This window comes from Peromyscus maniculatus, chromosome 2 (assembly GCF_049852395.1).
Source record: "Peromyscus maniculatus bairdii isolate BWxNUB_F1_BW_parent chromosome 2, HU_Pman_BW_mat_3.1, whole genome shotgun sequence".
Lineage (NCBI taxonomy): Eukaryota > Metazoa > Chordata > Mammalia > Rodentia > Cricetidae > Peromyscus > Peromyscus maniculatus.
In genome coordinates, this window is record NC_134853.1 from 118974662 (window position 1) to 118999663 (window position 25002).

At 39.3% G+C, this 25002-nt stretch overlaps 1 protein-coding gene across 15 annotated transcripts in view; it reads left to right on the forward strand.

Annotated features, from left to right (window-relative positions):
- Positions 1–25002, forward strand: part of Patj (PATJ crumbs cell polarity complex component) — a 330512-nt gene that overhangs the window by 59095 nt on the left and 246415 nt on the right. For all 15 annotated transcript variants that reach the window (XM_076564536.1, XM_042271444.2, XM_076564541.1 and 12 more), the window contains 3 exons: positions 6627–6761; positions 12332–12493; positions 16472–16603. In XM_076564536.1, the coding sequence (XP_076420651.1) occupies positions 6627–6761; positions 12332–12493; positions 16472–16603 (429 nt within the window). The remainder of the gene's footprint in view (positions 1–6626; positions 6762–12331; positions 12494–16471; positions 16604–25002) is intronic.

Sequence of the window (25002 nt, forward strand, 5' to 3'; positions counted from 1 at the left end):
ATTCATTTTACATGTGTATATATTTATGTCTGGATGGGTTTCTGTGCACCATATCTCTACTGGAGCCTGTATAGCCTAGAAGAAGGTGTTGGTTCCCCTGGCACAGGTGGTTGTGACCAGCCATGTGGGTGCTGGGAACCGAACCCCAATCCTTTGCAAGAGCAGTAAGTGCCATCTCTCCAGTCCCTCCAGTGGCTTCTTTAAAAGTCTCTAATATATTATAGATATATAAAGTTTCTATATAATATATACTAATATTATATGTATTTTATAGTTACCTTAGTGTGGTGGCACTTCCTTGTCCTCTAATTGGCACCCATTATTTATTCTCTCTAGTGACATTTATTTTTCTCCTCCATGTGGTCAGCCAATTTAGAAAAGGCTACTTTGTAGACAGGGAGTTAGGGAATGGTCCTGAACTTGGTCTTGAAAAGAAGAATGTGGCAGGCTGGGAACTCAGCAACAGCCCTGCTGTGGCAAAGGACTAGCATGTGGGAAGAACAAAAGTTGTCTCAGTGGATCTGGGTCAAACTTAGCCATGGGAAAATGTTAATTGAGGTTAATGAGGGTGGTAGGTATGGGCTTTGTCCAAGATACTAGGGGCCGTGGTGGAAGGTTTGAAACAGGGGTCCAGGTTCTTCTAGCCTGCAGTTCCCTCAGGAAGATTAGGTTTCAAGGCCATAAGCAAGTGTCACCAGCCTATTGCTTTCTTTAGGTGATTACCTCCCTACAGCCAATCTTGGGAAATTCAAGATCTTTACATGTGGCAGCTTGTGATAATAGATAAGGTTTTCCTGTGAGGTAGACGCTCTGTACAGTGGCTTGAACATTAGCTCCTCTGCTTCTAGGAAGCTGTAAATCATAACAACAGCACAGTTTTCCCGTATCTGAGGATACTGCACTTTTAGCAATGGCTTTCTTGGCAAATGTTTACTGTTAAGATGAAAACATTAGCCTCATGACTTTCTGCTGGCTGTCCAGTGTAATATGAGTGAGCACCAATAATACCTTGGGTATGAGAAACAGAAAGAGCAGGTCTTGTTCTCGAGCTTGGACAGGACAGATCAACAAATTCCCTTTATTCTCTCTTGAATATATATTCCTGAGCCAATGACCATGAACATGTGGTTTTCCTGTCCCTCTGTAAGGAGCAAACACATTTGAAGATGGTAAATATTCTGGGCTTTTATGAGCTTCAGTTGTACCATCATGTTGTCGCCAGGGTTAGGTCTCTGCTTTCATAGTTGTTTCTCCTGGTTGCCAGCATGCTTTTCTCATTTTTCATATGGGGAAATTGAGCATCTGATAGGTAAAGTATCTTTCCAAAGTTCATATGCAAGCCAGTTGAACTGGCACACACCTGTAATATTCTCACTTGGAAGTCAGAGGAAGGAGAATTATGAGTTAGGCCATGCTGGGCTGCATGCTAAGACCCTGTCTCAGAAAATAAAGTGAAATAAAATAAACTCTGAAAAAACAAAAGAGGTAGGGCTATAGCTCTGTTGGCCAACTGTTTGCCTAGCATTCACAAAGCCCCGGATTCAGTTCCTAGCACCACATGAAAGGCTGTGGTGGTGCATGCCTGTAATTCCAGCACATAGGAGTTAGAGGCAGAAGTTAGAGACCAGCTCACAATTCATGATACCCTTTCTCAAAAACAAAACAACAAAACCACCACCACCAAAACCCTCTAAAATGCATATGTAACAGTGAGTGGAAGAATTAGTAAGAACACCTTGGGTTATTGTATTCTAAGCCTATAACATTCTCTTTTCTGTTTTTTGAAAATAAAATCTTTATTAATTCTTTAGAAATTTCATACAATGAATGCATTTTGATCATGCTTACCCCTCCCCCAACTCCTTCTAGAGTCACCCTCAACTATGTAGTTCAGGTTGGTCTCAAATTCTATGTGTTTCAGACAGTCCTCAAACTTGGAACCCTCCTGTTTCTGCCTTCCAGGTCTTGAGATTATAGAGAAGATATTTTTCTTTACGTTTTTTAAAATTTTCAAAAATTTAAGCTTAAATTTTATTTTGTGTATGAGTATTTTGCCTACATGTATGTCTGTGCACCATATGCCTATAGTCCTCTTGGAGGCCATAAGAGGGCATTGGATCCCCTGGAACAGGAGTTATAGATGCTTGTTAGCCACCATGTGGGTTCTGGGAACCAAACCTGGATCTTCTGTAAAAACAGCCTGTGTTCTTAATTACTGAGCATCCCTTCCTCCCTTCCTGGAAGGAATTTTAATCTCATCTTTTTCTTGCTGTGTTGAGAATGGCTCTGGAAGTATTGTTAAAATACTTAATGCATGTTCAAGGAAGGAGATGGTACTTCCTTAAGACAGATGGAAAATGCTTATTGGGAGGATGCCATTTATACTATATTTTGAAGAATGGATTTGGAAAAGATAAACTGGATATTCTAGGCAGAAGAAATTTTGTGATCAAAGGTAGGAGAGAGTCAAGTACAGTGTTAGGTCAGGGATTAAAACTCAGGCATCATGTAGGCCAGGCAGGTAACCCAGATGGCACCTACAGTAACAGATGGCATCCTTGTATGAGTAAGTTGTGAGTATTTTTAACATAGTACATATTTTTGAATGTTCAAAATTAAAATTGTAGAAGGGAAGAGATAAGCAAATACTGAATAAGTGCTGCTTTATTGGATTGATTGATTGCATGCCTTCTAAGGGAATGAAGCTCATCTTCCTTCTTGAAAACATGTAGCCTTCATCTTGAAATGTTTTTTGTTGATAATAAATTTAGTAACTTCCTACTTTTGAACATCAGTGGGTTTTTAATACTTTCATTTAGTGTGTGTATGCATATTATGAGAACCAACCCCGGAGTTCCTTCTGTTCTCTTGTGTTTTGAGTTCACTGTTGTTTTGGAAATATCTTCCCTCACCCCATTGACACCTCCTTGGAGCAGTCCTTTCCAAAAGTTTTTCTCCCCTGGAGCAATAACATATATATATTTCCAATGGACTGTTTTGATGTCGTTTTAGGATCCTGAAAGTCGAGCTTTTACCAAATGCATGTGCTGTAGTTTACTTCATGACAGGCTTCTCTACTTTGGCTCTAGCTCTCAATCTCATTTTCTTCATCATTTTAACATTGACAATACACCTATTGGTCACACCTTCCTCAGATACATTTCCTTATTCATACCCTTTACCTGTCATGACATGATCAAGAGAACTCCACTGCTCATTAGCTTTGTCAGTTTCAGTAGGACCCAGGAAATGCATATTGAACAAGCATCAGAAAGTGTGGTAAGTAAGCAGGGATGTGTGTGAAGCCGTCAATCACCTGCTGTACCCACTTCTGTCATTTTAGCACTTTCTGCTCTCCCAAAGAACTCAGTGTACTGAAGGGGTGGACAACTAAAAGACAGATGAAATGGTTGACTTGTTTGGCTGTGAATGCAGGTGGGACAGGTAATTAAACAGTTCTGCTCCTGCAGAGAAGACTGCAGCAACGGAACATGTCATCCCAGAAACCCAGCTGCACTCCATTTAGATTCAGAACTAATATTAGGTAGGCTTCCCCCAGATTGACAGATTTCGTAAACATCATTTCTGGTTCATCGTGATTGAAGATGAAGCATGTATTTTGTTTGCAGATTAAGTTTTCTAGAGAGCATATGGCATTTATAGATACTTGAAAAAAAAAAAAAAAAAAAAGCTTTAAAGGGCTCAACCCTGTATGTGGAGAGCCAGGGATGCCATGAGTGAAGTCTGCCCTGATCCTCTCCTGTTCTTGTCTTCAGTGTCCCATGGAGGTGGGGGGTGGAATCCACTAGTTGACTAGATCAACAGTTGGAGGGGGCTGGGAGGGAGGTTAGCGATACTTCCCTTGTTTTATCTTTTTATCCTTTTACTTTTGATAGGGTATAAAGTAAAGGTCTGTGCATATGGATGGCAGTTTTGTTTACATGTATAATGTAATTTGGGTAGTTGTTTCCATATAGAAACCATCACCACACCATCTACTCATTTGCTGGCATACAAGATGTAACAGTTACCCCTTTTGTTCACCTTCTACAAGAGGCCCCAGCAGACTGTTCATAGAGCTAATACATTTTATCTTTCAAGTATCCCCTCACAGGCCTCTTGCTCTCTGCGCCTATCTGGCCAGTTTTACAAACTGACCTCCCCCACTTGTGTTCCTCTGTTAAGGCCAGAGCATCTCCTTGTAGCACTTACTGGGATCAGTACACACTTGTTTATCACTAGCAGTCATACTTGGTTTCATTCTTTACTGTGTAGGCTCATTTTAATCATGCTTCCTGTTGGCTGGTTGATTGTTCACTCAGACATTGCTTTCTTTCTGCCACAGTGGATGTTGGTTCTGAAGGCCAAGGCTGTTCCCTTTCATCCACCTAACCTAGAACTGTGGTAGATTGGTGGTGTAACAGTTTCTTGCCCCCAGAAAGAGAATGAAAACACCCTAGTTTGCAGCATTTACTGATATCTGTGGCATACATACTCTGTCCTGGCCAGCTCTAAGCTGCCAAATGCTATCACTGATGACTGAATTGGAAAGCAGCTCACTTTATTGTCACACAGACGCCTCTGCAGGGCCAGGACCTGTCCCAGCTGTATTTGGCAACTAGCCAAACCAACCGCTTCATCTGCTCCTTTGCCTCAGTTGTCCACCTGATGGGTATTCTCTGAGGTGTTGAAACATTTATGTCTTACAGATATACATTACTTCAGGGAAATAAAATAATAAAATATAATAAATAATTAGGAAGTTATGACTTTGATTACATATTACATTTTTAAAATATGATTTAATTGCAACTTTATACAACGTAATTTCAAGGCTACATTTGACAGCTGCCTTTCAGAAAATCTGGAAATTGAACAATCTGCTTTCATAATCTTGTGCAAGATAGCTCCAGCACCCTATGGGAGATGGTCTCTGAGATACACCACTCTGTATCATGATGTGTGTGTGACTCACAAAGGAAAGGAAGGCACGGTCCAGGGATTGGTTGGAAAACTTCTTACAGAAGCATTTCCCTGAGAGTCTTGGCTCACCTCTGCTGAGTGAATGAAGGAAGTGACCCAGCTCCTACCTTAATAGACATCATTTGATAGTGACCACACAGGAGAGTGGTATGACAGTAATGAGAAATAAACCACCGGAGGGAGAGTAGTAAAAACAACCCAGCTCTTCACGTAGGGTGCTAGAAAAGCTCAGTGCTTGGTAGTTAAGAGTAGTTCTTTTTCAGAAGCTAGCCTGGGGCCAAAAGTCCCTTGTGCCTATTGTAAACTATTAGTCAACTGAACTGCTTGCCACTTCTCATTGTCTGCATGGCTGTCATTGGATAGAAGTGAGCTCCAGGCGGAGACTGAAGTAAATCCTATGCAACTGTGGATGCTTAGAACAGAAAAGGAAGGCAGCAATTGAGGGATGAAGGGGTCATAGACAACAGGGAAAAGCCACACTGGGGATGCACTCCTACCTGTAGAGGATTGTCTCCTTATCTAGAATAATTAGAGATGGCGCTGGTGTGCAGATGAGCAGACTTGATACAAAGAATGTAAAACATAACGTAGTATTTACCACATTTGAGCTTAGGCAGCTATGATGAAAGTCATTGGTTCCACCTTGAAAGCTGGCTTGGTGAGTGTCCCAGAGTTTTATAGCCAACAAAGATGACTGCAGCTAAGATACTCATTTTCCTGACATTGAGTCTTTCAACATTGACTCATGCTATAGTCCACAAGAGTCCTTCAAAACAAATAGAAGCAATCCCAGAGTAGAAATGATTGTTTTTCCCCAAATCAGTAATGTTCTTATGAAAGCTGACTGAACAGAAAGGGGTATCTGTTAGAAACTAGTTCATATAGCATCCAGCGCATCATCTTCAGTGCCTGGCACTGTTCTGGGCAACCAAGAAAACAGGATCATATGTGGATGTGCTGGTGCCCACCTGTAGCACGTGAGAGGTAAAGACCAGAGGATTGTGAATTGAAGCCTCCCTGTGCTACACAGGACCCTGTGTTAAAAGAACAAAAACAAAAACAAAACAAAAAAAAACCAACTGAACTGGAGCTACAGTTCAGTGGTAAAGCTCTAGCCTACCATTTCCAAAGCTTTGAGTTTCACCCCCGCCTCAGGAAAGAGAGAGAAAGAAGAGAATTGTAAACACCATGTGTTTGAGCTGAGATTGAGATGTGTTCAGATTGGTCCTGACCTCATTTGGATGTTCATTAACTCGGGATTCCTGGAAGTTTCATTATTTTGGTAGTAAAGTGTAAGTGGAGGTTGATTAGGTAATAAAGGGAGTTGGGATGTTTGGGGATGGGGAACAATATAGAACAGTTATACTGCATGTGTGCTGGGGACTACAGGATGGATGGGAATCTGGAGCTAGGACTTGAAGGCAGGCTCTTCTGTTTGTTTTTATCTCCAATCTCAGAAACTGAAGGGAAGCCACAGGAGCAATGATTTCATATCTTTACTTTCTGCCTCTTTTCCCTGTATTGTCTTTTAGGATTGTAGTTATTGGTTCTGAATTGGAATCTAAGTGATGCCTAATGAGGGCTTGATCAATAGCTGTCTTGTCCCTATTGTGTTTGATGTTATTGCTCTGTACTTCCTGCAGCTGCTGCCTATCCATACTCTGAGACTTGGTATGGAAGTGGATTCCTTTGATGGGCACCATTATATCTCTTCAGTTGCTCCTGGTGGTCCTGTGGCTACCCTGAATCTCCTACAGCCGGAAGATGAACTTCTTGAGGTAAAACATAAAAGGATAAAGAATACATAGCAAGAATTTTAAGTTCTAGGAAAATGTGTTCACCGATTGACAATGTCACTAATGCCAATGTAATGTGAGCCATTATAATACGAAATACTAATAGCTTACTAGGTAGTACAGAAGGTAGAAACCACATTTTTAATGTATTTTTCTCTAGCTGTTATGGCCTTTGAATCATTTTGAACGTTTGTCTAAATGATTGTTTGTGGGAAACCAGCTCTGACCTGTCGAAGGGTTCTTGCAGAGAGGAGAGAGGAATGAGAAGTATTAGATAGAAATATAGGCAAAGAAAGAGAGAAAGACAGAGACACAGGAGAGCTTTAGGAGGACCCTGGGTCAATACCCAACCGCCTCGAGATTTATTCTAATGGGCTTTTTATATACTGCCAGGGGGAGAAGCAAAAGACCTCCCCCTTTCAAGATCAAAACACACCATACAGCCAAGTGTAGACCCTTCAAAACACCTGGTAACCACGCCCCTGTCCATATCATCCCATTGTGTAGCCCTACTGGATAAAGCCAGCTCAGATTCTCTGACCTTGAGTAAGGTCTTACTGGAGAGCCTCTATGGACCCCCACAATTGATATATAAGTTTGATATACACATATGAGTGTTTTACCTGCATGTATTTATGCGCACTATGTACATGCCTAGTGCCTTTGAATGTCAGAAGAGGGCTTTCGGTGCTGGGAATTGAACCTGGGAATCCTCTACAAAAGCAACAGATGCTCTTAACTGTCTTGACACCTTTCTAGCCCCATGGTTCCTGATTCTTCTTGGCAACAGGTAGTCATATTTATTTTCATTTTCTGTTGGTTATTTCTGTAAGGATTAGAGCCAAACAACTTCAGTCTGTGTGTAGCTTTAAGATTTTCCCCATGGGATTTCCCTCTTAGTAAGACTGACTCCAGTGGGCTACCCATTCTCTTGTCAGCCTAGAGCAGTTTTAGAACAGAACTCTTTGTCACCAGAGCAATTTTTACACAACCCTGTGTATATAGGTATAAAATAGGTATAGATATTTACTCATAATAAATCATAACTTTATTTTAAAATGACTCTTTGGCATGCACATATTTTTGCCACTTATTAAAGATGGAAGCTAGTTTGCACACTGAGATGGACATGCTTGTTGGCTTTCATATAAAGAACTAAATCTTGGCTGACTTCAGTATGGCAGGAGCAGAGCATCTTCAGTGTTTTCCAGATCTGATCAATATTTAGATTTTGTAATTGCCAATATTGAATATTTTGTTTTGCCTAAATACATAGTACAAAATGGCAGATGTTTAGGACTATTTCAGAAATTGTTAAAAATTCTGTCCTTATCCCAAGCCAAAATTCATTTAACAATTTTTTAATTCTCAAGTCAACAGCCAAAACAGTAATTTTAAAAATCAAACATTTTAATGTAATATGATGTCAGTATGTACTAATTTGACATTTACAAGCTGAGAAATGATGGCAGGAAAATAATTAAATCATTATATTTTAGGCCTGTGTACCTCCCATCCCCATTTTAAGTGGTGCTGGGGATTAAAATTGGGCCCTCTATTATGGCTAGGCCAATGTTGGACCCACTGAGCTCTATCCACAGCTTAAACTTTACATTTCTATAATAAAAACAATGATTAATAACAGTGTAGTTTCCATTCCGAGCCACTGTTTTAGGCAATGTTTGTTACTATTGTGTGTCATGGTGGCATCCAGTCCAGTGCTTGTTGTGTGTTCACAACCAAGGCCACAGTGAGCTCATGTGATGTAGCATGGGCAAGTACTGCCAGAAAAAAAATCTTGGATTCATTATAGGTTTGATTTTAAATTCATTTGTGCTTATTGTACATTCTGAAACTCTTTACTATTAAAATTTTCATGGAAATACATTCATTACACAAATGTTACTTTTGTCTTTTTTCATTTATAAACTTTATTATTTTTTTAAAAAAACCTTTTAAATGAAGAATTTTACATAGAAATTAACCAGACCCAATCTCAACATATTCCTCTACAGTTAGAATGGTCGTTTGGAAGTGAACCTATATAGCTTCACATTGAATTTTACAATTTCACTATTGCATACATTTTTATGGACTTATCCATTACCATAAACTAAAAACCCACGACAGAGTTAGAATTAGAAAAACAATTCGTTTTATATTCTCTTTTACAACTCATGTCTATCATCTCCATTTCATCCTTTTTCATGCTCTAATTAATATGTAGCCTTTTTTGTTATTTTTTCTATATGTTGTACTGTACCTAAATGTAAGTTTTTTTTTTTTTTTTTTTTTTACATATATACATGTATTATTACCTATATCCCATATATTGGGGAGAACATGCACTTTTTTTTCTTTCTGAGATTGTGTTATCTTATTTAATATCATACATTATATCCATTTTCTTGTAAATTTTGTGATTACATTTTTTCTTTAGAGCTGAATAGCATTTCATCTTGTATATGTACCTGCCTTTCTTATCCGTCCACCTATTGTTAGACAACCATGTTATATTTTCTTGCTACAGTGACTAAAGTAGCAGTAGACATGGATGTGCCCCTATCTCTTTGGCAGGTTATGACATTTTCTGCATATTTGCCCAGGAGTGACACAGTGTGGTCATATTGTGTTGTGTTTTTAATTTTGAGAAACCTCCAAACTGATTTCCACATGGCTATATTAATTTGTTCCTCCACCACATCATTTTCAACAGTTGTTGTTAGATATGTTGATGATAGTTATTCTATAGTTTTAATTTGCATTTCCATGATGACTAGGGATATTGAGTGTTATTCATGATCTCAATAGTTTGATATGGAAAGTATAGATTTCTGGTTAAAAAAACAAGTTGAGATACAGAGAGAAGCCTAGATTGAAAGGCAGAGAAGTGCTTTGGGTTCTGGATTTGCCTCAGCCCTGCATAGGGCATGGCATTTAACATATCAGAAGATGGATTGCTTCTTCTTCCTCCATGGAATGTTTATGAGGATCTATCTACACAGTGGCCATCCATGTAGACTGTAGAGCTTCTGTCACAAGGAGGATTGGCTCTGTTATCAGTTTGGCAGACAAGTTACCAAGCTTATGTGTAGTCAGTGCTCTGGAAGCCCTACTCACTTGTGCAGTTTCTAACCAACAAATCAACATGATTAAGACTTGATGGTACTTAAAAGAGGGAGGTTCTCGGGGTGAAGGACTGTGGGAAATATTGTGAATTCTAAAGGAAAATTGACTTCTGAGTAAGTGCATGTAGATATAAAAATCTCTTGGTTGGTTTCTTCCATCCCTCTCTCTCAGCCCCTCTCCCGCTCTTGCCCTCTCTCACTTCTCTTCATTTTTCTTCCTCCACCCCTAATGTGTTTAATGTACTTCTTAGAGATTAAAACCAGAAACACAAATATGCTTTGGGGTTAGAGGACCATGCCAAGTCTCAGCCCAGAACAGCTATTTACAGCAGCCATAAATCCCCTTAGCTAGGAGTTGGTAATGGGAAATGTGACCAATCTTTTTAGCAGTAGATAGTGAAGAGGACTACCAGGCACTGCTATAATAAGTGGAGACAATTCCAATGAATAAGTAATGAACTAAATAAATATTTAAAGGTACTCTAAGATAGAAACCTGGAAAGTGACTTTCTAATTTGTTGAAGCACAAACTAATAATTGTATATAGGTAGAGTTTCTGTTTCCATTGTATCTCCCTTCATATTTAATAGAGGTTACTGTCCAGTTGACTCTAGAACTTTCTGTGCTTATTTCATAAACTGGTACTGTGGATATGATGTAAGCAGTGATAGCTCCCTGCCCCTTCTGTGTAGAGGTTGACTTGAATTCTTCCAAGGAAGACTGCTTGCTCCTGGACTTGCTGTTCCTCAGACTCCTTTATAGTCATAATGACTTGAGAGAGGCAGAGATGGGGAGAGATTGAGATTCTCGGTGGTGGTTTTGTTGTTACTGTTTTTAGCATGTGTCTGAATAATTAAGAGACAGAATGATGTGTCCGATTTGATGGCTCTAAGTGTTGGATGTGTCACCGACTTGAGAGTGGTTCCTCGGGACAGCTGACTCCAGCCACTACCCACTGTGTTTTCCCTGGTCCAGCGGTAGATTTGTGGAAAGGGAGCTCTCAGTCTAGTCAGTCCTGCTTGTTATCTGAGCATTAGCGCCATACCTTTGAGAGACTGATGCCACAGTAGGAATACTACTAATACTAAGTTACTGCTAACCCCTCTTAGGAAGGCAGAAGAGATCCAAAGAAATTATTGTTGGCTAGAGCTTGTTCCTTCCTATTCAGCTTTTAGGAATAGTAGCCAGGTCAGTCTTGGTGATTTGCAGACAGAACTGAGAGAACTTTGAGCTAAAACTACATGAAAATCACAATACCCTCAAATCTAGATTTCTAAATCATCTTTGGTCCAAAGTATTATTATGTATCAAAATATATATTGTTGTAGAATATTATTTTAAGGTGTGTTGCTTTTGTTTATGTTGCATTTATTTAACTCTGTGAAGCTGTGTGATTTTGCCTGTCAAAAACACCTGATGGTCTCATAAAGCATGAATGGCCAATAGTGAGGCAGGAGAGAGAAATAGGTGGGGCTGGCAGGCAGAGAGAGAGAAATATAGAAGGAAAAATCGGGGAGGAAAAGAAGTAGCCAGAGAAGGAGGAGTCCACCAGGGGCCAGTTACCCAGCTACACCGCTAGCCCCAGAGGAAGAGTGAAAGTAACATTACAGAAGTAAGAGAACTGGAGAAGCCCAGAGGCAAAAGGCAGATGGAGTAACTTAAAGTTAAGAAAAGCTGGCAAGAAACAATACAAACTAAGGCTGGATGGACATTTAGAATTAAGAATAAGCCTCCATGTGTGACTTATTTGGGAGCTGGGTAGCAGGCACCCCTTGAAAATGAGTAAAAAGCAACAACAATATGATGTTTGTTGATAGGGATTAATCATTAACAAGGAGAAATACTGAAAGGCAGGGAGCGTTCATGTGAACTTGGGAACTGCACACTTCTGTGATGCTGCGCTAGCTCAGCATATGGGAATGGAAGAGGTGCCGGTGACACCTATTTCTTCCTGTAGAAGCGTTTGCTAAGGTGATGCTCTTGATGTGGGCTGAGGAAGAGTGCTCTGACTGATAGTAAACTCCAGCTGCTGAGTACCCTAGATGTGGTCACACGTTGAAGGCGAACAGACGTGCAGTGACAACACAGAAGGAAGTGGTGTAAGAAGGCTGGCAGGGACAGTCAGTGCATCTAAGGAGGAGTGAAGGGGGAGCCAGAAGAATACAGTACTGGCTTATGTAAGGAGAAACTTCAGAGATGTGAAGCATTGGATCTCTGTCCCAGGAATAGTGCTGCCTGGCGTACATTTTATACTTTATTCTCCCCATTTCAAATGAGATTCAGCCTTGGTTTAGATGTTTTAAGTTGTTAGTAAAATAATATGATTAATTTTAGGCCCTTTGTTTGCAGGAACAGTGAAATGTCTTCTGTTTGGTGCTTTTTAACTTTGCACCTGTTCACAGTTGATAGCCCTTGTCGTCCTAGGTCAATGGTGTGCAGCTTTATGGGAAGTCTCGCCGAGAAGCGGTCTCCTTCCTGAAAGAAGTGCCTCCACCATTTACCTTGGTGTGCTGTCGCCGGCTGTTTGATGATGAGGCCTCAGTTGATGAGCCGAGGACCATGGAACCTTCCCTTCTCGAGGCAGAGGTATAAAGTGTGTTTATTATGTGTGTCTTTTTACCAAGGTCACTCCAAAGAGGGTGTTTCAATATAAAAAGGGGCCCCTGCTCCACCCTGCTTTTTTTTAATTTGACTAAACAACAGTGTAGAATGCTTCAGATTCTGAATTTACATTTCGATTTCTACAACTCCCTGAAAATGTTAAGACATTGATGTATATCAATCTGATTTTTAAAAAACAACTACTTTAAAATAATTGTCTAGAATCATGGCTTTTGACTTCTGTTTCAACTTATTTCATTCTAACAAAGTTGTGGTGTTGGTGAGTATTGACTGTCTTAGTCTTCCCTTTCTGAGAACCTTAAAAATATGAATAATTCTGATAAGTTTCAGTGTGAGTTTAGAAGTTACCATCAATGGAAAAGAGTCAGGATATGGCCTGGTAGGTCCTCTGCTGTTAGATGTCTTGTTTTAGGAGTGCTGTAATCTGGGGAGGAACTGTGACGGCAGGTGCTGTCACCAAATGCCCTTTGGAGCCTCCTCTTTATGCCACTTACCCTCCTTTCCAGACACAAGCAGTTTCATGCAGGGCCCTGCCTTCTACTTACCCATGCTTTGAATTAGAGTTCAACTCAGTTCATCTTTGAAGTTGTGTGGATTTCCTACATACTTTGTGCACCTTTGAGCAGATGACCTTGACTTCTGTTTTCATTGTGATGAATGCTGTAGTGGTTTGAATGAGAATGGCCCCAAAAGGCTCATTTGTTTGAACGCTTGGTCCACAGTTGGTAGAACTGTTTGGGAAGGATTTGGAGATGTGGCCGTGTTGGAGGAGATACTCCACTGGGGGCAAGGTTGGAGGTTTCAAAAGCCCATGCTAACATCAATTAGCCCTCTCCTCCTCTACCTTACACTTGTGGATCAAGATGTCAGTTCTCAGCTGTTCTATGTCTACTGTTCCCCACTATGATGATCATAGATTCACCTTCTGAAATTGTAAGCCCCAAATAAATTCTTCTTTTAGAGGTTGCCTTGGTCATGCTGTCTTATCAAAGTGGTAGAGAAGTAACTAAGACAAATGATAACTGTTCACAGATCTTAGAACACTTGGGCGCTTATGTGAGAAGGAAATAAAGTAACGTGTGCCAAGCTCTTAGCATTATGGTGTAGGTGGAGAGCTCCATGAATTTCAGTGATATTCCTGATGCCTCCCATCCAACATTGTTGTTTCTGATTGACCAAATTACCAGAAAAATCTAGAACTGCCTTACAGTCTTAGTGCTGTGCTATAGATCCTTTGTTATGGATATATCTTGCTTTTTCAAGAAGGGGCACAGGCCATTTCTTAAAATTTTCTGTAATCTAATGTTGCCTTTATTCTGTACTACACATATGAACTATTCTTGATTGACAGCCTCTTTTTTTTTTCCCCCCTTCAAACAAGGTTCACTATATAGTACAGGTTAGCCCAGGACCTGCTTTTATCCCAAGTCTGGCTTTGAATTGAACTCATAATCCTGCCTTTGTCTCTCCAGTGCTGACATTATAGATGTGTGCCTCTATGCACCTGGCTGATTCCTATTTTAATGTAAAAAAAGAAAAAAAAATTGACGTGTCATATACCTTTAATCTAAGCACTTGGAAAGCAGAGGCAGGCAGAGCTCTATGAGTTCAAGGCCAGCCTAGTCTATATATCAAGTTCCAGGCCATCCAGAAACTCTTCATAGTAAGGTCCTATCTTGAAGCAAAATAACATAAATTTTAAGAGGGGACTCTAGAGATACTTTGTGACTTTTACTGTTCTTAGTAAATTGAAGTGTGGGTGGTGACTTCCTTGTGAAGCTGGATGAAAATACCGTTAGTTTAATTCTGTCAGGTGTAAATCATCAGCCCAGCTTGCTGACTCTCTGCTCCCATCCGTCATATTGCATAGTGGCGAACAACAGCCTGAAGGGTGCCAAATGTCAACATTGCTGCCTGTTAGCTGATTGCTTTCTGTTCTGTAGACTGGAGTTATGTAGAATTGATATATCAGAGTGGCATATTCTGGGTCGGTGTGGAACGTGCACCTAGGGTGCCATGACATTTTGATAAACTTGGACTTTGTGGTTATATGTGATCTCTTGAAATTTTGGCTTCTTTTCAATTGTTCTTTGTTTTTCATTTATTCCAAAACTATTATTCTTTTTATTAAAAATTATTTTTATGTATACATATATGTGTCTTTGTGATCATATGCCATGTGTATGCCCTTCAAGGTCAAAAGAGAGGGTGTTATATCCACTGGTGCAGAGTTACAGGCAGATGTGAGCTGCCCAGTATAGGGGCTGGGAACAGAACTTGGATCCTCTGGAAGAGAAGCAAGTGTTCTTAACTGCCAACACAGCTCTCCAGTGCCGTCTTACGTTGTTAAAGTGTCTAGCAACAGTTCTATTTCTCACTGATCAGTGAGTAAGCACCAATATTATGCCAATCATATTAGCCTTTAGAACATTCTGTTGGGAGGTGGAAGTATTTTCTTTTCAAAATATCCCTTCCCAGGTGGGCGAAATGACTCATTAGGTTCCATTCCAGAACCCATGAAAGGTAAAAAGAGAGAACTGAGTCTACTGAGTTGTCCTTTAATATCACACATATGCCATAACACATGCATCCACACATACCATAATCATTTTTTAAATAATACAAGAAATAATTCCTCACATCAAACTGAAATATGTGGAGATTAGGAGTGGAGAACATTCCCTCACTTCAGGTTTGGTCAGTCAAGAACCAATAAATTGTTTCTGTGTTTAGGTTGTTCAGCTTGGCTTAGGTGTTCCATATCCTGCAACAATAATTTGAGAGCTGAACCACTGATTTCAAAAGTGGTTTTGTTACTCTTCCTCATTCTAGAGCCCTCCCGTTGATACCATTAAGTGGATTTTCTTATACCAGTGACTTAGTTCTATTTGTAGAAATGATACATTTTCATTTTATTCACTGAGATTCTCCAAGATTTTAAGAATTCTGCTTCGAGAAGTTGTTATTTAGCCACAAGTGTGATTCATGCCTGTGATCCCAGTACTCAAGAGTCTGACACAGGACTGCTGTGAATTTAAGGCCAGCCTGGGCTACATAGTGAGTTCCAAGCTTGCCTGAACTACAGAGTAAGACCTTGCTTCAAAAAACTAAATTGTTATTTAGTTTGTGGAGGGACAAGGTATTTTTTGGAGAGATTAATCAGCACAAATCAATGCAGTGCTATAAATAAAACTGAAGGCTTCTGAAGCACCCAGTGTCCCATCCAGTAGATCGGTCTCATTTAACTTCACTGGGATCCTGACAGGACAGGAATCTAGGAGAGAGGGATGTCAGAGTATGGGAATTAACAAAGAACCTGTGTGCTGGGCGCTTATGCTCACTCATTTCTTCTATCACCAGATTGATTATTCCTGTTTCACTCAGAATTACACAGTGCTCAAGGAGTTGGTGGTGGTGGCTGCTGGTGCTGCCACAGCTCTACTGCCCTCACCATTGCCTCTCTTCTTCTTTCTTCCTGTACTTTTCCAGTAAAACTTTCTTGAAATTTTCTGGGAGCCACCAGGAGCGGCTTCTCTGTGCCCTGGCTGGCCTTTCGGTCTCTGACTAAAATTATGACAACAGGATTGCTTTTAAAACATCTGTTTGCCTCTTCTTTGCATGAAGTTTACATTTTTACTTAAATTACCTATTTTTCCTTTTATGCTTCTAATGGGATGACAGAACTCATTGAAGTATAAGAGGTCAGTGTTAACACTTGCAATGAAACCATTTGAAAAATGTGTGAAAGATCTGCGGTTCTGAATGCCTGAATGTTTTATGAAGCTTTGATCCTTGATTGTGAGTACCCAGTGCATGCCCCCTTTAAAAAGATCAAAAGCTAACCGAGCATGCCAAAGAGACTTCCCAGTTTGAAAAGAAACTGAGTTCTTTCCAGAACAGAAAGGACGGCAGCTCCAGCATTTCCCTTCTTTGTTCTTTCAGGTGGACCGCAGGGTAGATGTCAGCGCTGAAGATGATGATGATGGGGAGTTAGCCCTGTGGTCTCCTGAAGTCAAGATTGTGGAGCTGGTCAAAGACTGTAAAGGCCTGGGATTCAGCATTCTGGATTATCAGGTATAGGGGGTTTGGTTTAGGTTTGTAGTTTTGTTTTGTTTTGCTTTCAGAACTTTTAAAAATGGGTCCAGTCTGGCTTTATTTTATTTATTTATTTTATTTATTCAGTGCCAGTCTGGGTTATGTAATGAGACACTGTCTCTAAAAGCAGAAGCAAAAAAAAAAAAAAAAGAAACTCTGTACACATTAACAACTTTTCTAACTCTCATGTTTCTTTCCTTCCTGTCATGTGAAGGCTTTTGTGCCTTTGCTTATCTGTCGATCTCAATGAACTTAGGTAAAAATATTCTTGGTGAAATTATCTGCTGATGGATGCATAACACCTTTGTAGTTAAATATTTATTATGACTCCAGTTCTAGCTAGAGTAAGGTTGCTGATAAAGGGTTGGGAGCACTGGAGTGCATAGTAGGACGCCCACGTTTTATAGCAGCTTGCCACCTGCTGCCTGCTGTTGGACCTCCCATTCTGGAGGAGACTTAGAGCTGTTGACAAATCCCTTTCCTACTAAGATGCACACTTTAAAACTAGTGTGACTTAAACATAATGTTAATAAAGCAATATGTTCTCTATCAGAGCATATAAAATGCAAAATTATATAAAACCAGATTTAAAAATTGCATTTATTTATTCACTCACTGATTTATTCATACAGTGGTGTGGGTATGGGTGCATGCACATGCCATAGCACCCACATGGAAGTCAGAGGGCAACTTGTGGGAGTCAGATCGTTCTTTGCATGCGCTTAATCAGCCCTGTAGATAAAACTGAAGCAATCAGACTTGTCAGCTAGGGCCTTTACCCACTGAGCCAGAGTGCATCCCTGAATCTTTTTTTTTTTTAGAGCTTATATATTTTACGGTTATAAATGTTTTTCCTGCATGATCTATGTGCACCATGTGTGTTTTTGATACCCGCTGAGATCAGAAGAGGGCATTGGATCTCATGGAACTGGAGTTACAGATAGTTGTAAGGTGCCATGTGAGTGCTGGGAAGTAAACTTAGGTCCTTTGCAAGAGCAACAAGTACTTTAACTTCTGAGGCATCCCTCCAGCCTGTGAAATAGTTTTTAATATAATAAGGTGGTAGATAATAGATAAAAAAAAATACTTTCAGCATTATGTGAGATTTAAATTACTGATTTAAAATTCCTGAAATATATTATTTCATTTTTGCTGGCATATTTCTGTGCCAGATAGGCCTCTGCTCTTAGAATTTCTTCATAGAATATTATTGAATTATAAGTTGTTGACTTGAAATGAGCATTTGGGGAAACTGTGTTATCAGGACGTATCCAATTGTAAGATTCTGGTAAGAACTCTGGTCCCCTGCCCATTGTACAGGTGTCGTCCAGCCCCTCAGATGTTACCGATAAAGGGTTCAGTGAAATTTAGGTCCAACAGAATTCACTGGAATTAAAGGAACAAATGTCAGTGAGACTTACTATTTTGATGATGAGATTTAATTTACAAACACTTTTTAAATGCAATATTGGTATTCAGCTACCTTTCCATCGTCTTAGAGATCTCTCTGTATTTTCATTGTTAATAATAAATATATTATTTGTTGACTTTTTAGACCACACCATAGGCCTTAAATATTGATTGATTTGTCTATTTTGCACTGCTAGGTGGTGTCTACATGTTCACCATTACATGCTAACATTACAGCCCTGAGCTACACTCTCAGCCTGGACTTCATGGTTTTAAGTGTTCCACATCTTAAAACAGAAAATTCTCTCTGAGCTTAATAGAATTGTGAAAAAAAGAAAGAAAGAAAGAAAGAGAGAGAGAGAGAGAGAGAGAGAGAGAGAGAGAGAGAGAGAGAGAGAGAGAGAGAAAGAAAGAAAGAAAGAAAGAAAGAAAGAAAGAAAGAAAGAAAGAAAGAAAGAAAGAAAGAAAGAAAAGCTTGTCAGCCTCTTATGGGTTAATTCCTAGTTGACAAGAAAGCACTAACAGTTCTGAACTTTATGCTTTTCAAGACAGTTGTTCTAATGTGAATTCTGTTTTCTCACTGTGTTCTCAGAGCTGTGCATGCTCAGTTCTGTTGTTTTCTTTTTTGAATATTGTCTTTTATAAAAGTGTAGGTATTTTTGTTTTGCCCCAACCCCTCCAATCTGCATAAATAGGCATTGATTTCTGTTCAGGTTGTATGATGTAATTTTGCTGCAAAAAATAGTACTAGGTAATTCTTTTGTCTTTGTGTTTCTTGGAGAACTGATAGAAAACTACTTAATTTCCTAAATGTTATTTTTATTCAGATAAAAAGAGTCAGTTCCTTTTCTTCTATAGCCCAACTTTGGAAGGAAAAATACCCACTTTTATGTTTGTTATTTTTCATCAGTCAAATGTTACATGCTCTCACAGTTGTGTATAGTACATTTCTATCATTTGTCAAGGGTATGAAAAATTGTTTCCCACCAAAGTGTTCAGACAATAGGGAAATGCAATTTAAAATTTGAGTTGTGATATAAGTTCACTAATTTGTTTAATTGTATGATCTTTATAATCAGGTAACAATTTCTAAAGTTGAAAAATAGTTTTTGTAAAACTAAGTAGAAGTGTAGCAGATGCTATGAAGGGCTTATTATGTTCCTGGTGACTTCCATATTTGATGTTGTTTTGTATAAATTTATTAGGTAGCTGAACAGGACTAAGGCAGATTCCAGCCCTCCTAAGTATAGCACATATACACTAAGTATTTTGGAAATATTCTAGCCACAGCCTTTCTAGTCTTAGGAACATGGGATAGTTTCTGCATAGTCAGGGCCTGCATTTGCAGTATTGAGGATAATGTGCTTTTGCTTTTGTGTATTCATTTCAGCTAACTGTTTTTTCTAATTAATGAATTTTCCTCTGCCCCAAGAACTGAACATTGTGTACATCTGTCTCCTTGATGTAACATCTTATAGGTTGGGGATGTTAACGTCTCATGCAAAGGATCATATTGGATAAGTGAATCTGTGTAGGGAAAAAAAAAAATCTTCTGTTACCATGAAAAATGTGAGCATTGTTAACCATCATTCAGTTTAGAAAATCAGCATAACAGTTGTTGATACCTTCCTCCGATCTACTGCTATGCTACAGTCTGTTTAAATGATACACATTGTAGCTTTATAGTTTAGGGAAATTAATAAGTAGATACCTTTTTTTAGTGGAGTTTAAATTTATCCATGAAATTGTATTCTATCATCCCGCCAACTTTCAGAGCCATATGTGAGTTACCTGTGGGTTAGTGGTCAGAAGATTAATTTTTATATAAATTTCGCTGAGATTTAGGAAAGTATGAGTGAACAGATAAAGATCTTGAATTGATCCATGATGGGGTGGGTGGCTGTCTCAGCAGGTCAGTGGTTCCTAGAGTTGACGGAAGTTGTGTAGCTTAATAAAGCAAAGATGCCTGCTCCGAAATGAAGGAGCTGAGTCTGATACAGAGTGGCCAAAGAGCAAATGTGGAAATTCATGTCCATGAATTTTTACTCGATTCAGACAAGGAAAAAGAGAAACAGTAAATATAGGTTAGATTGTAGAGTAAAGCTTTTTTTGGCTGTGATTTGAGCAGAGATTAAATCTGTCCCCCACAGAAGTTGGCTAAAATTCTGTCTTGTGTGTTTAGCATGTGTACCTCCATATCTTGCAAGGTTGGGTGGTGGAGACAGTGCATTGCAGGTTAACGATCAGCTCTTTTCCAAAGCATCAGAGCACTTGGGAAATTTGGCCATAAGTTTAAAATTTTTAATTCTGCCAGGTGGTAGTGGCACACACCTTTAATCCCAGCACTCGGGAGGCAGAGGCAGGTGGATCTCTGTGAGTTCAAGGCCAGCCTGGTCTACAGAGCTAGTTTCAGGACAGCTAGGACTATTACACAGAGAAACTTGGTCTCCAAAAGCAAACAAACAAAAATTTATTTCTATTGTTATTATTGTTTGTGTGCACATGCGTGTCCAGGTGCATGAATGACAGAGCGTATGTATGGAGGCCAGGGGACAGCTTCCTAGAGTAGGTTCTTTCCTTACTGTGGATCCTGGGATAGAAATGAGGTCAGACTTATACAGCAAGTACTTTTGCCTACTGAGTCATCCTCGGGCTCTGGCTGGAAGTTTTCATAGCTTCTTAACATATATTAGCTTATATATTTCTCACAAGAACCATGTAATCCCCATTTAACAAGTAAAGTAACTGAGGATGGATATTTTAGGTGTTAATTCCAAGCTCGTATAACGAGCATATGGTGGAAACAAAATTTGACCTCGAGTAGTTGGGCTGACATCTCATTGCTGTTAATCATACTACGTTATTTCTTTTTGAGGATTTTGTGTACATTTTTTAGTAGAGCATCCCTATATTAAATTGATTACAGTGAGTGTTTTTGTTTTTCTAATTAGAAATGTTTTTTGAAAAAGTAAGCTACCGTATATCATTCTCCTTTTAGTGCTATATGAAGAATATAGTAAATATCAAGAATTAATTAATTCATTGTGTACATATGTACTGTGTAAGAACTAGTGCTTACTGCTTCAGAACAAAGTGTCTGATAGTTTGACAGCCTGTTCTTAGGGGTTAACATTTCTTAGTATAGCAGTTTGGTAGCTTGAGAGTCTGTAACTTCTGATTTTTACCAAAAAGCTTGCAAAGATTGAACTATATGGATTTTACCTTCAGTTGACCCTATAAATTAAACGGAGCAAGTGGATATTTTCTGGTGTTTTGATTTATGCTGAACTTTGAATAACCCCTCATGATTATAATTCACTGAAAATGTTTGACATTAGCCACGGCATTGCCATCCTCGGTACTTTTAAATTTCAGTGATTTAGAAGGCAAAATTTATTAACCAATAATTCTCCCCCCGCAACACACCTACATCCTAGTCTTCATTTTTCTCCCTTCCTGCATGACTCAATCTTTGCCAATGCAGACATTTTTGAAAGACTTTGGGTTTGTCTCAGGGAGAGCTCTGTTACATATGAGGACTGTTGGTCCTACCATAAGCCTGTTTGGAAGGCCATATGCAGATAATGCTGTTAAACAACTAAGTCACATTCCATGTTCTTGGTCATGCTATAAGCCTATGAAAGGCTATTTGCAGATGGTGACCTTAAACATCGAGTGGACATAGTTCTTTCTGTGGAAACTGTTTTCATGAAGTGAGTTGTGGAAACAGAACATATGAGCAGAAGCTGCTGCTGAACCTGGAATGGTTTGCCTTGGGATCTGTGAGGAGTTCATGCAGTTTCAGCTCTTAACTTGCAGGATCCATTTTTCTGTTTGTTTTGCAGTCCTGAAGAGCAGACCCAGAGCCTGAAGTGTGCCAGGCAGGTGCCTTACCTCTATGCTATATCTTTAGCCCTCAAATTCTCTTTATAAAAGACTTTTAAAAGTTAAAGAAAGGGTTATAAAAAAACTCATTTATAACTTAAAATTATCTTTGCATTTTTGAACATATTACTGTGTTTTTAAAGTTGGTAATATATGTACATGCCATAAAAATTCAAAAATACATGCAGGCCTTTTGTGACAGTCTCTCAAGGCTCTTCCAGGAAGAACTATTGTATTTCATGTCTTTCCTCCAAGATGTGTTTTATAAACATAGGATTAATTATATAAATAATAGTTTTCTTGTTATATAAATTTTACATTTTTGACACATAAGTAACATATATCATATACACCTTAAGTACTTTGCTTTTTGTAACCAATTACATCTTTTTTCACTTTCTTATTTATAGAGCTACCTAGTTCTTTTTAATGACTGCACAATACATTATTATAGATAGGCAATAATTTATTCAACTAGCCTCCTCTACCCAAGTGGGGTAGATTAAATTAAATGAGATTGTAGTGAATTGTTGCTATGTTCTTTTGTAAAACTGTGGCGGTTGAGCTACTGACAGATGTCTAGAAGAGAGCATGCTAATCAAAAGAGCATATACATTTTTGATTTTGATACATTTTTACTAAATTACTGGAACACCATTTTGAGGCACATGTATTTAGATGAATTACAATTGATGTCTTATGTGGAGTCATTTCTTTATTCAGATGGTTCTCCTGGAAAATATAAGCAGGTGTGTAATTCATGAAGTTAATGGTCTTCCATGATGTGGAAAGACTAAGTGACAGCAATATATAACTATCAATTTAGTTTGAACTTTAATTATGGCAGTAATTTATTGTCTTTGTAGCTAAGAAAGTAGAGTATTAATATTCACTCTGATATCAGTCTGTTCCTAAGTCTGCCACCAATCTGAATCTTCTTCATCAAGAATTGAGCTCTAAAATGGGGTGGCGTGTTAGGACTTAACATTTTGTCAAGTGATTTGACAATGTGAATAAATACTGCTGTCTGTTGATCATCTTAGAGTTCGTAGAAGCCTAATATCTTTATGTACATTCTAGGTGCCAAGTGTACGGGACCTAGCTTATAGATTTGATAAGTATTGACACAATTTTAACACATAGTAACATAAATAAGTCAGGTGCAAAACTCCCCTTTTTCTAGAGTATAAAATGCAGAGGTTATTGGTATATGACAAGTTATACAGTTTCATTGTGATGCTTAGGCAAGCTTTAAGGAAACTGTTGGCATCTGACATCTCTATATGCATGTCATGTAGTTTGCTATTGACCAAAGCACACAACTGCATTTGAAGGTCACCTTTTGCTTAAAGGACTTGGAGGAACTGACAAAGTACTTTTGCCCATTCCTGATGCCTGTCCACACTTGTTTTGATGAACATCCAAGTACTATAAGCTCTCGTACTAACTGGGCTAAAGATTTCTTCTTCAGAGGATTTGCTTCCTTTGCCTCTGTGAGAAAGTTCTGTATCCTTTACATCATTTAAGCTGCTTCGTTTGGAAACTGTGTTCATGTAATGGGTTGACTGTGGCTGCAGGAGAGTTCTCTCATGACTTAAGCACTGTTTTTCAAGCCTGTGGAGGGGGTGGCTAGAAGGAGCTCCACTCCTGGTGTGTGTTTGTACTGTGCTCCGGATGGTGACCAACCTCCAAAGTAGCAGGTCAAAGGCATCAGGAGGTTAGAGCCTCTTAGTAAGAGATCAAAGAGGCTGTGTGTAGAGCTTGAGGTCTAGATAGCACTAATCAACCTCACCTGAGGGAGGGAGGGATGAAGTTAGCAGGCAGCCTCAAAGATCTTAAGTCAGGCCTGATGACTAAACTTTGGGGGAATTTCATGGATTTGGAATATGAGTCTGGAAAGAAATCTTATTGGTCTAACGGGGACCAAAGAGAATAGCTGGCATGCAGCAAATGCTTGTCGGCTGGATTCTGCTTTCTCGTGGAGCAACTTTCCCTTTAGCAAACGTGTTGGTGTCCGTTTCGGCTGCACCCTAGTAAACTGCTGAGGAGACTGCAGGGGTCTCTTGTGTTACCTTTGCTGAGTATTTCAGAAGTGAACAAGCACTAACAAGTAGGACTGCTGTGGTTCTCAGACAACTCCCAGCCCACAGATGGCTCTTGTTCGCTGGGAGAATGGGGGTTGCAAGCCTCCTTTGTGTGCCTTTGGACATTCAGGTCTGCCTATTCAAAGAACACAGACCAGTTCTGAATTTTCATGTGATATGACTCAGGTGTGATGAATGGTCCAGCAAATGCTAGCACAGTGGGCCTTGGTTGCCTGTGCTCAGTTGGAGGTGAAGGAATAAGTTTGTAGAAATTGGTGTCTCCTCAGGTCTTGCTTGGGCCTCTGTGTTTTATTAAGGTCACAGTTTCACAGTAGCAAGGGTAGCAGTGTTTATAAATGATTACTGTGGGCTTCCTGGGTGCTGTGCATGCACTCTGATCTCAGTTCAGGCTCTGGTAGCTCTCTGAAATCGTGGCTATTATCTCTATTCGAGAGGAGACACACCTGTCTCAGAGAAAACAACATCGCCAATATCATTCAGCTAGTATTTTTGTTTAAATTGAAAGTAGTTTGCTTAGAAAAGTATAATAAATTCCAAAACTAGTGTTTGAGAGGTTTGCTTCAGCCATTTTTTTTCAAAAGTTTTTTTTACTGTGTATGTATATGTGTCTGTTAATTGATTTGTGAAGCTTTTTTGCTGATTACAAAGTTGGATCCTTTGGGTGGGGCTGGAGTTACAGGCAGGTGTCCAGTGGCCCCATGAGGAACTGGAAACAGTCCTCTCCAAGCCAGCGTTGCCCCTCAGCTCCTGAGCGTTTCTCCAGCCCTGTTTAAGAGATTTTAAAGAAAGTTTTACATGTCTGTACTTTCCGTGCATCATAGTGACTTTCAACTGCTGGTTGTTTTTTTCCCTTGAAGATACTAGGGTATTTCTTACTCCTAAATTCACTTTCTACATTTTAAACATGCCCGGTTCAGTAATGTTAAGTATATCCACATTTCAATAGTGTGTTTTTAGTTGTACTTCAATATCGTCTGC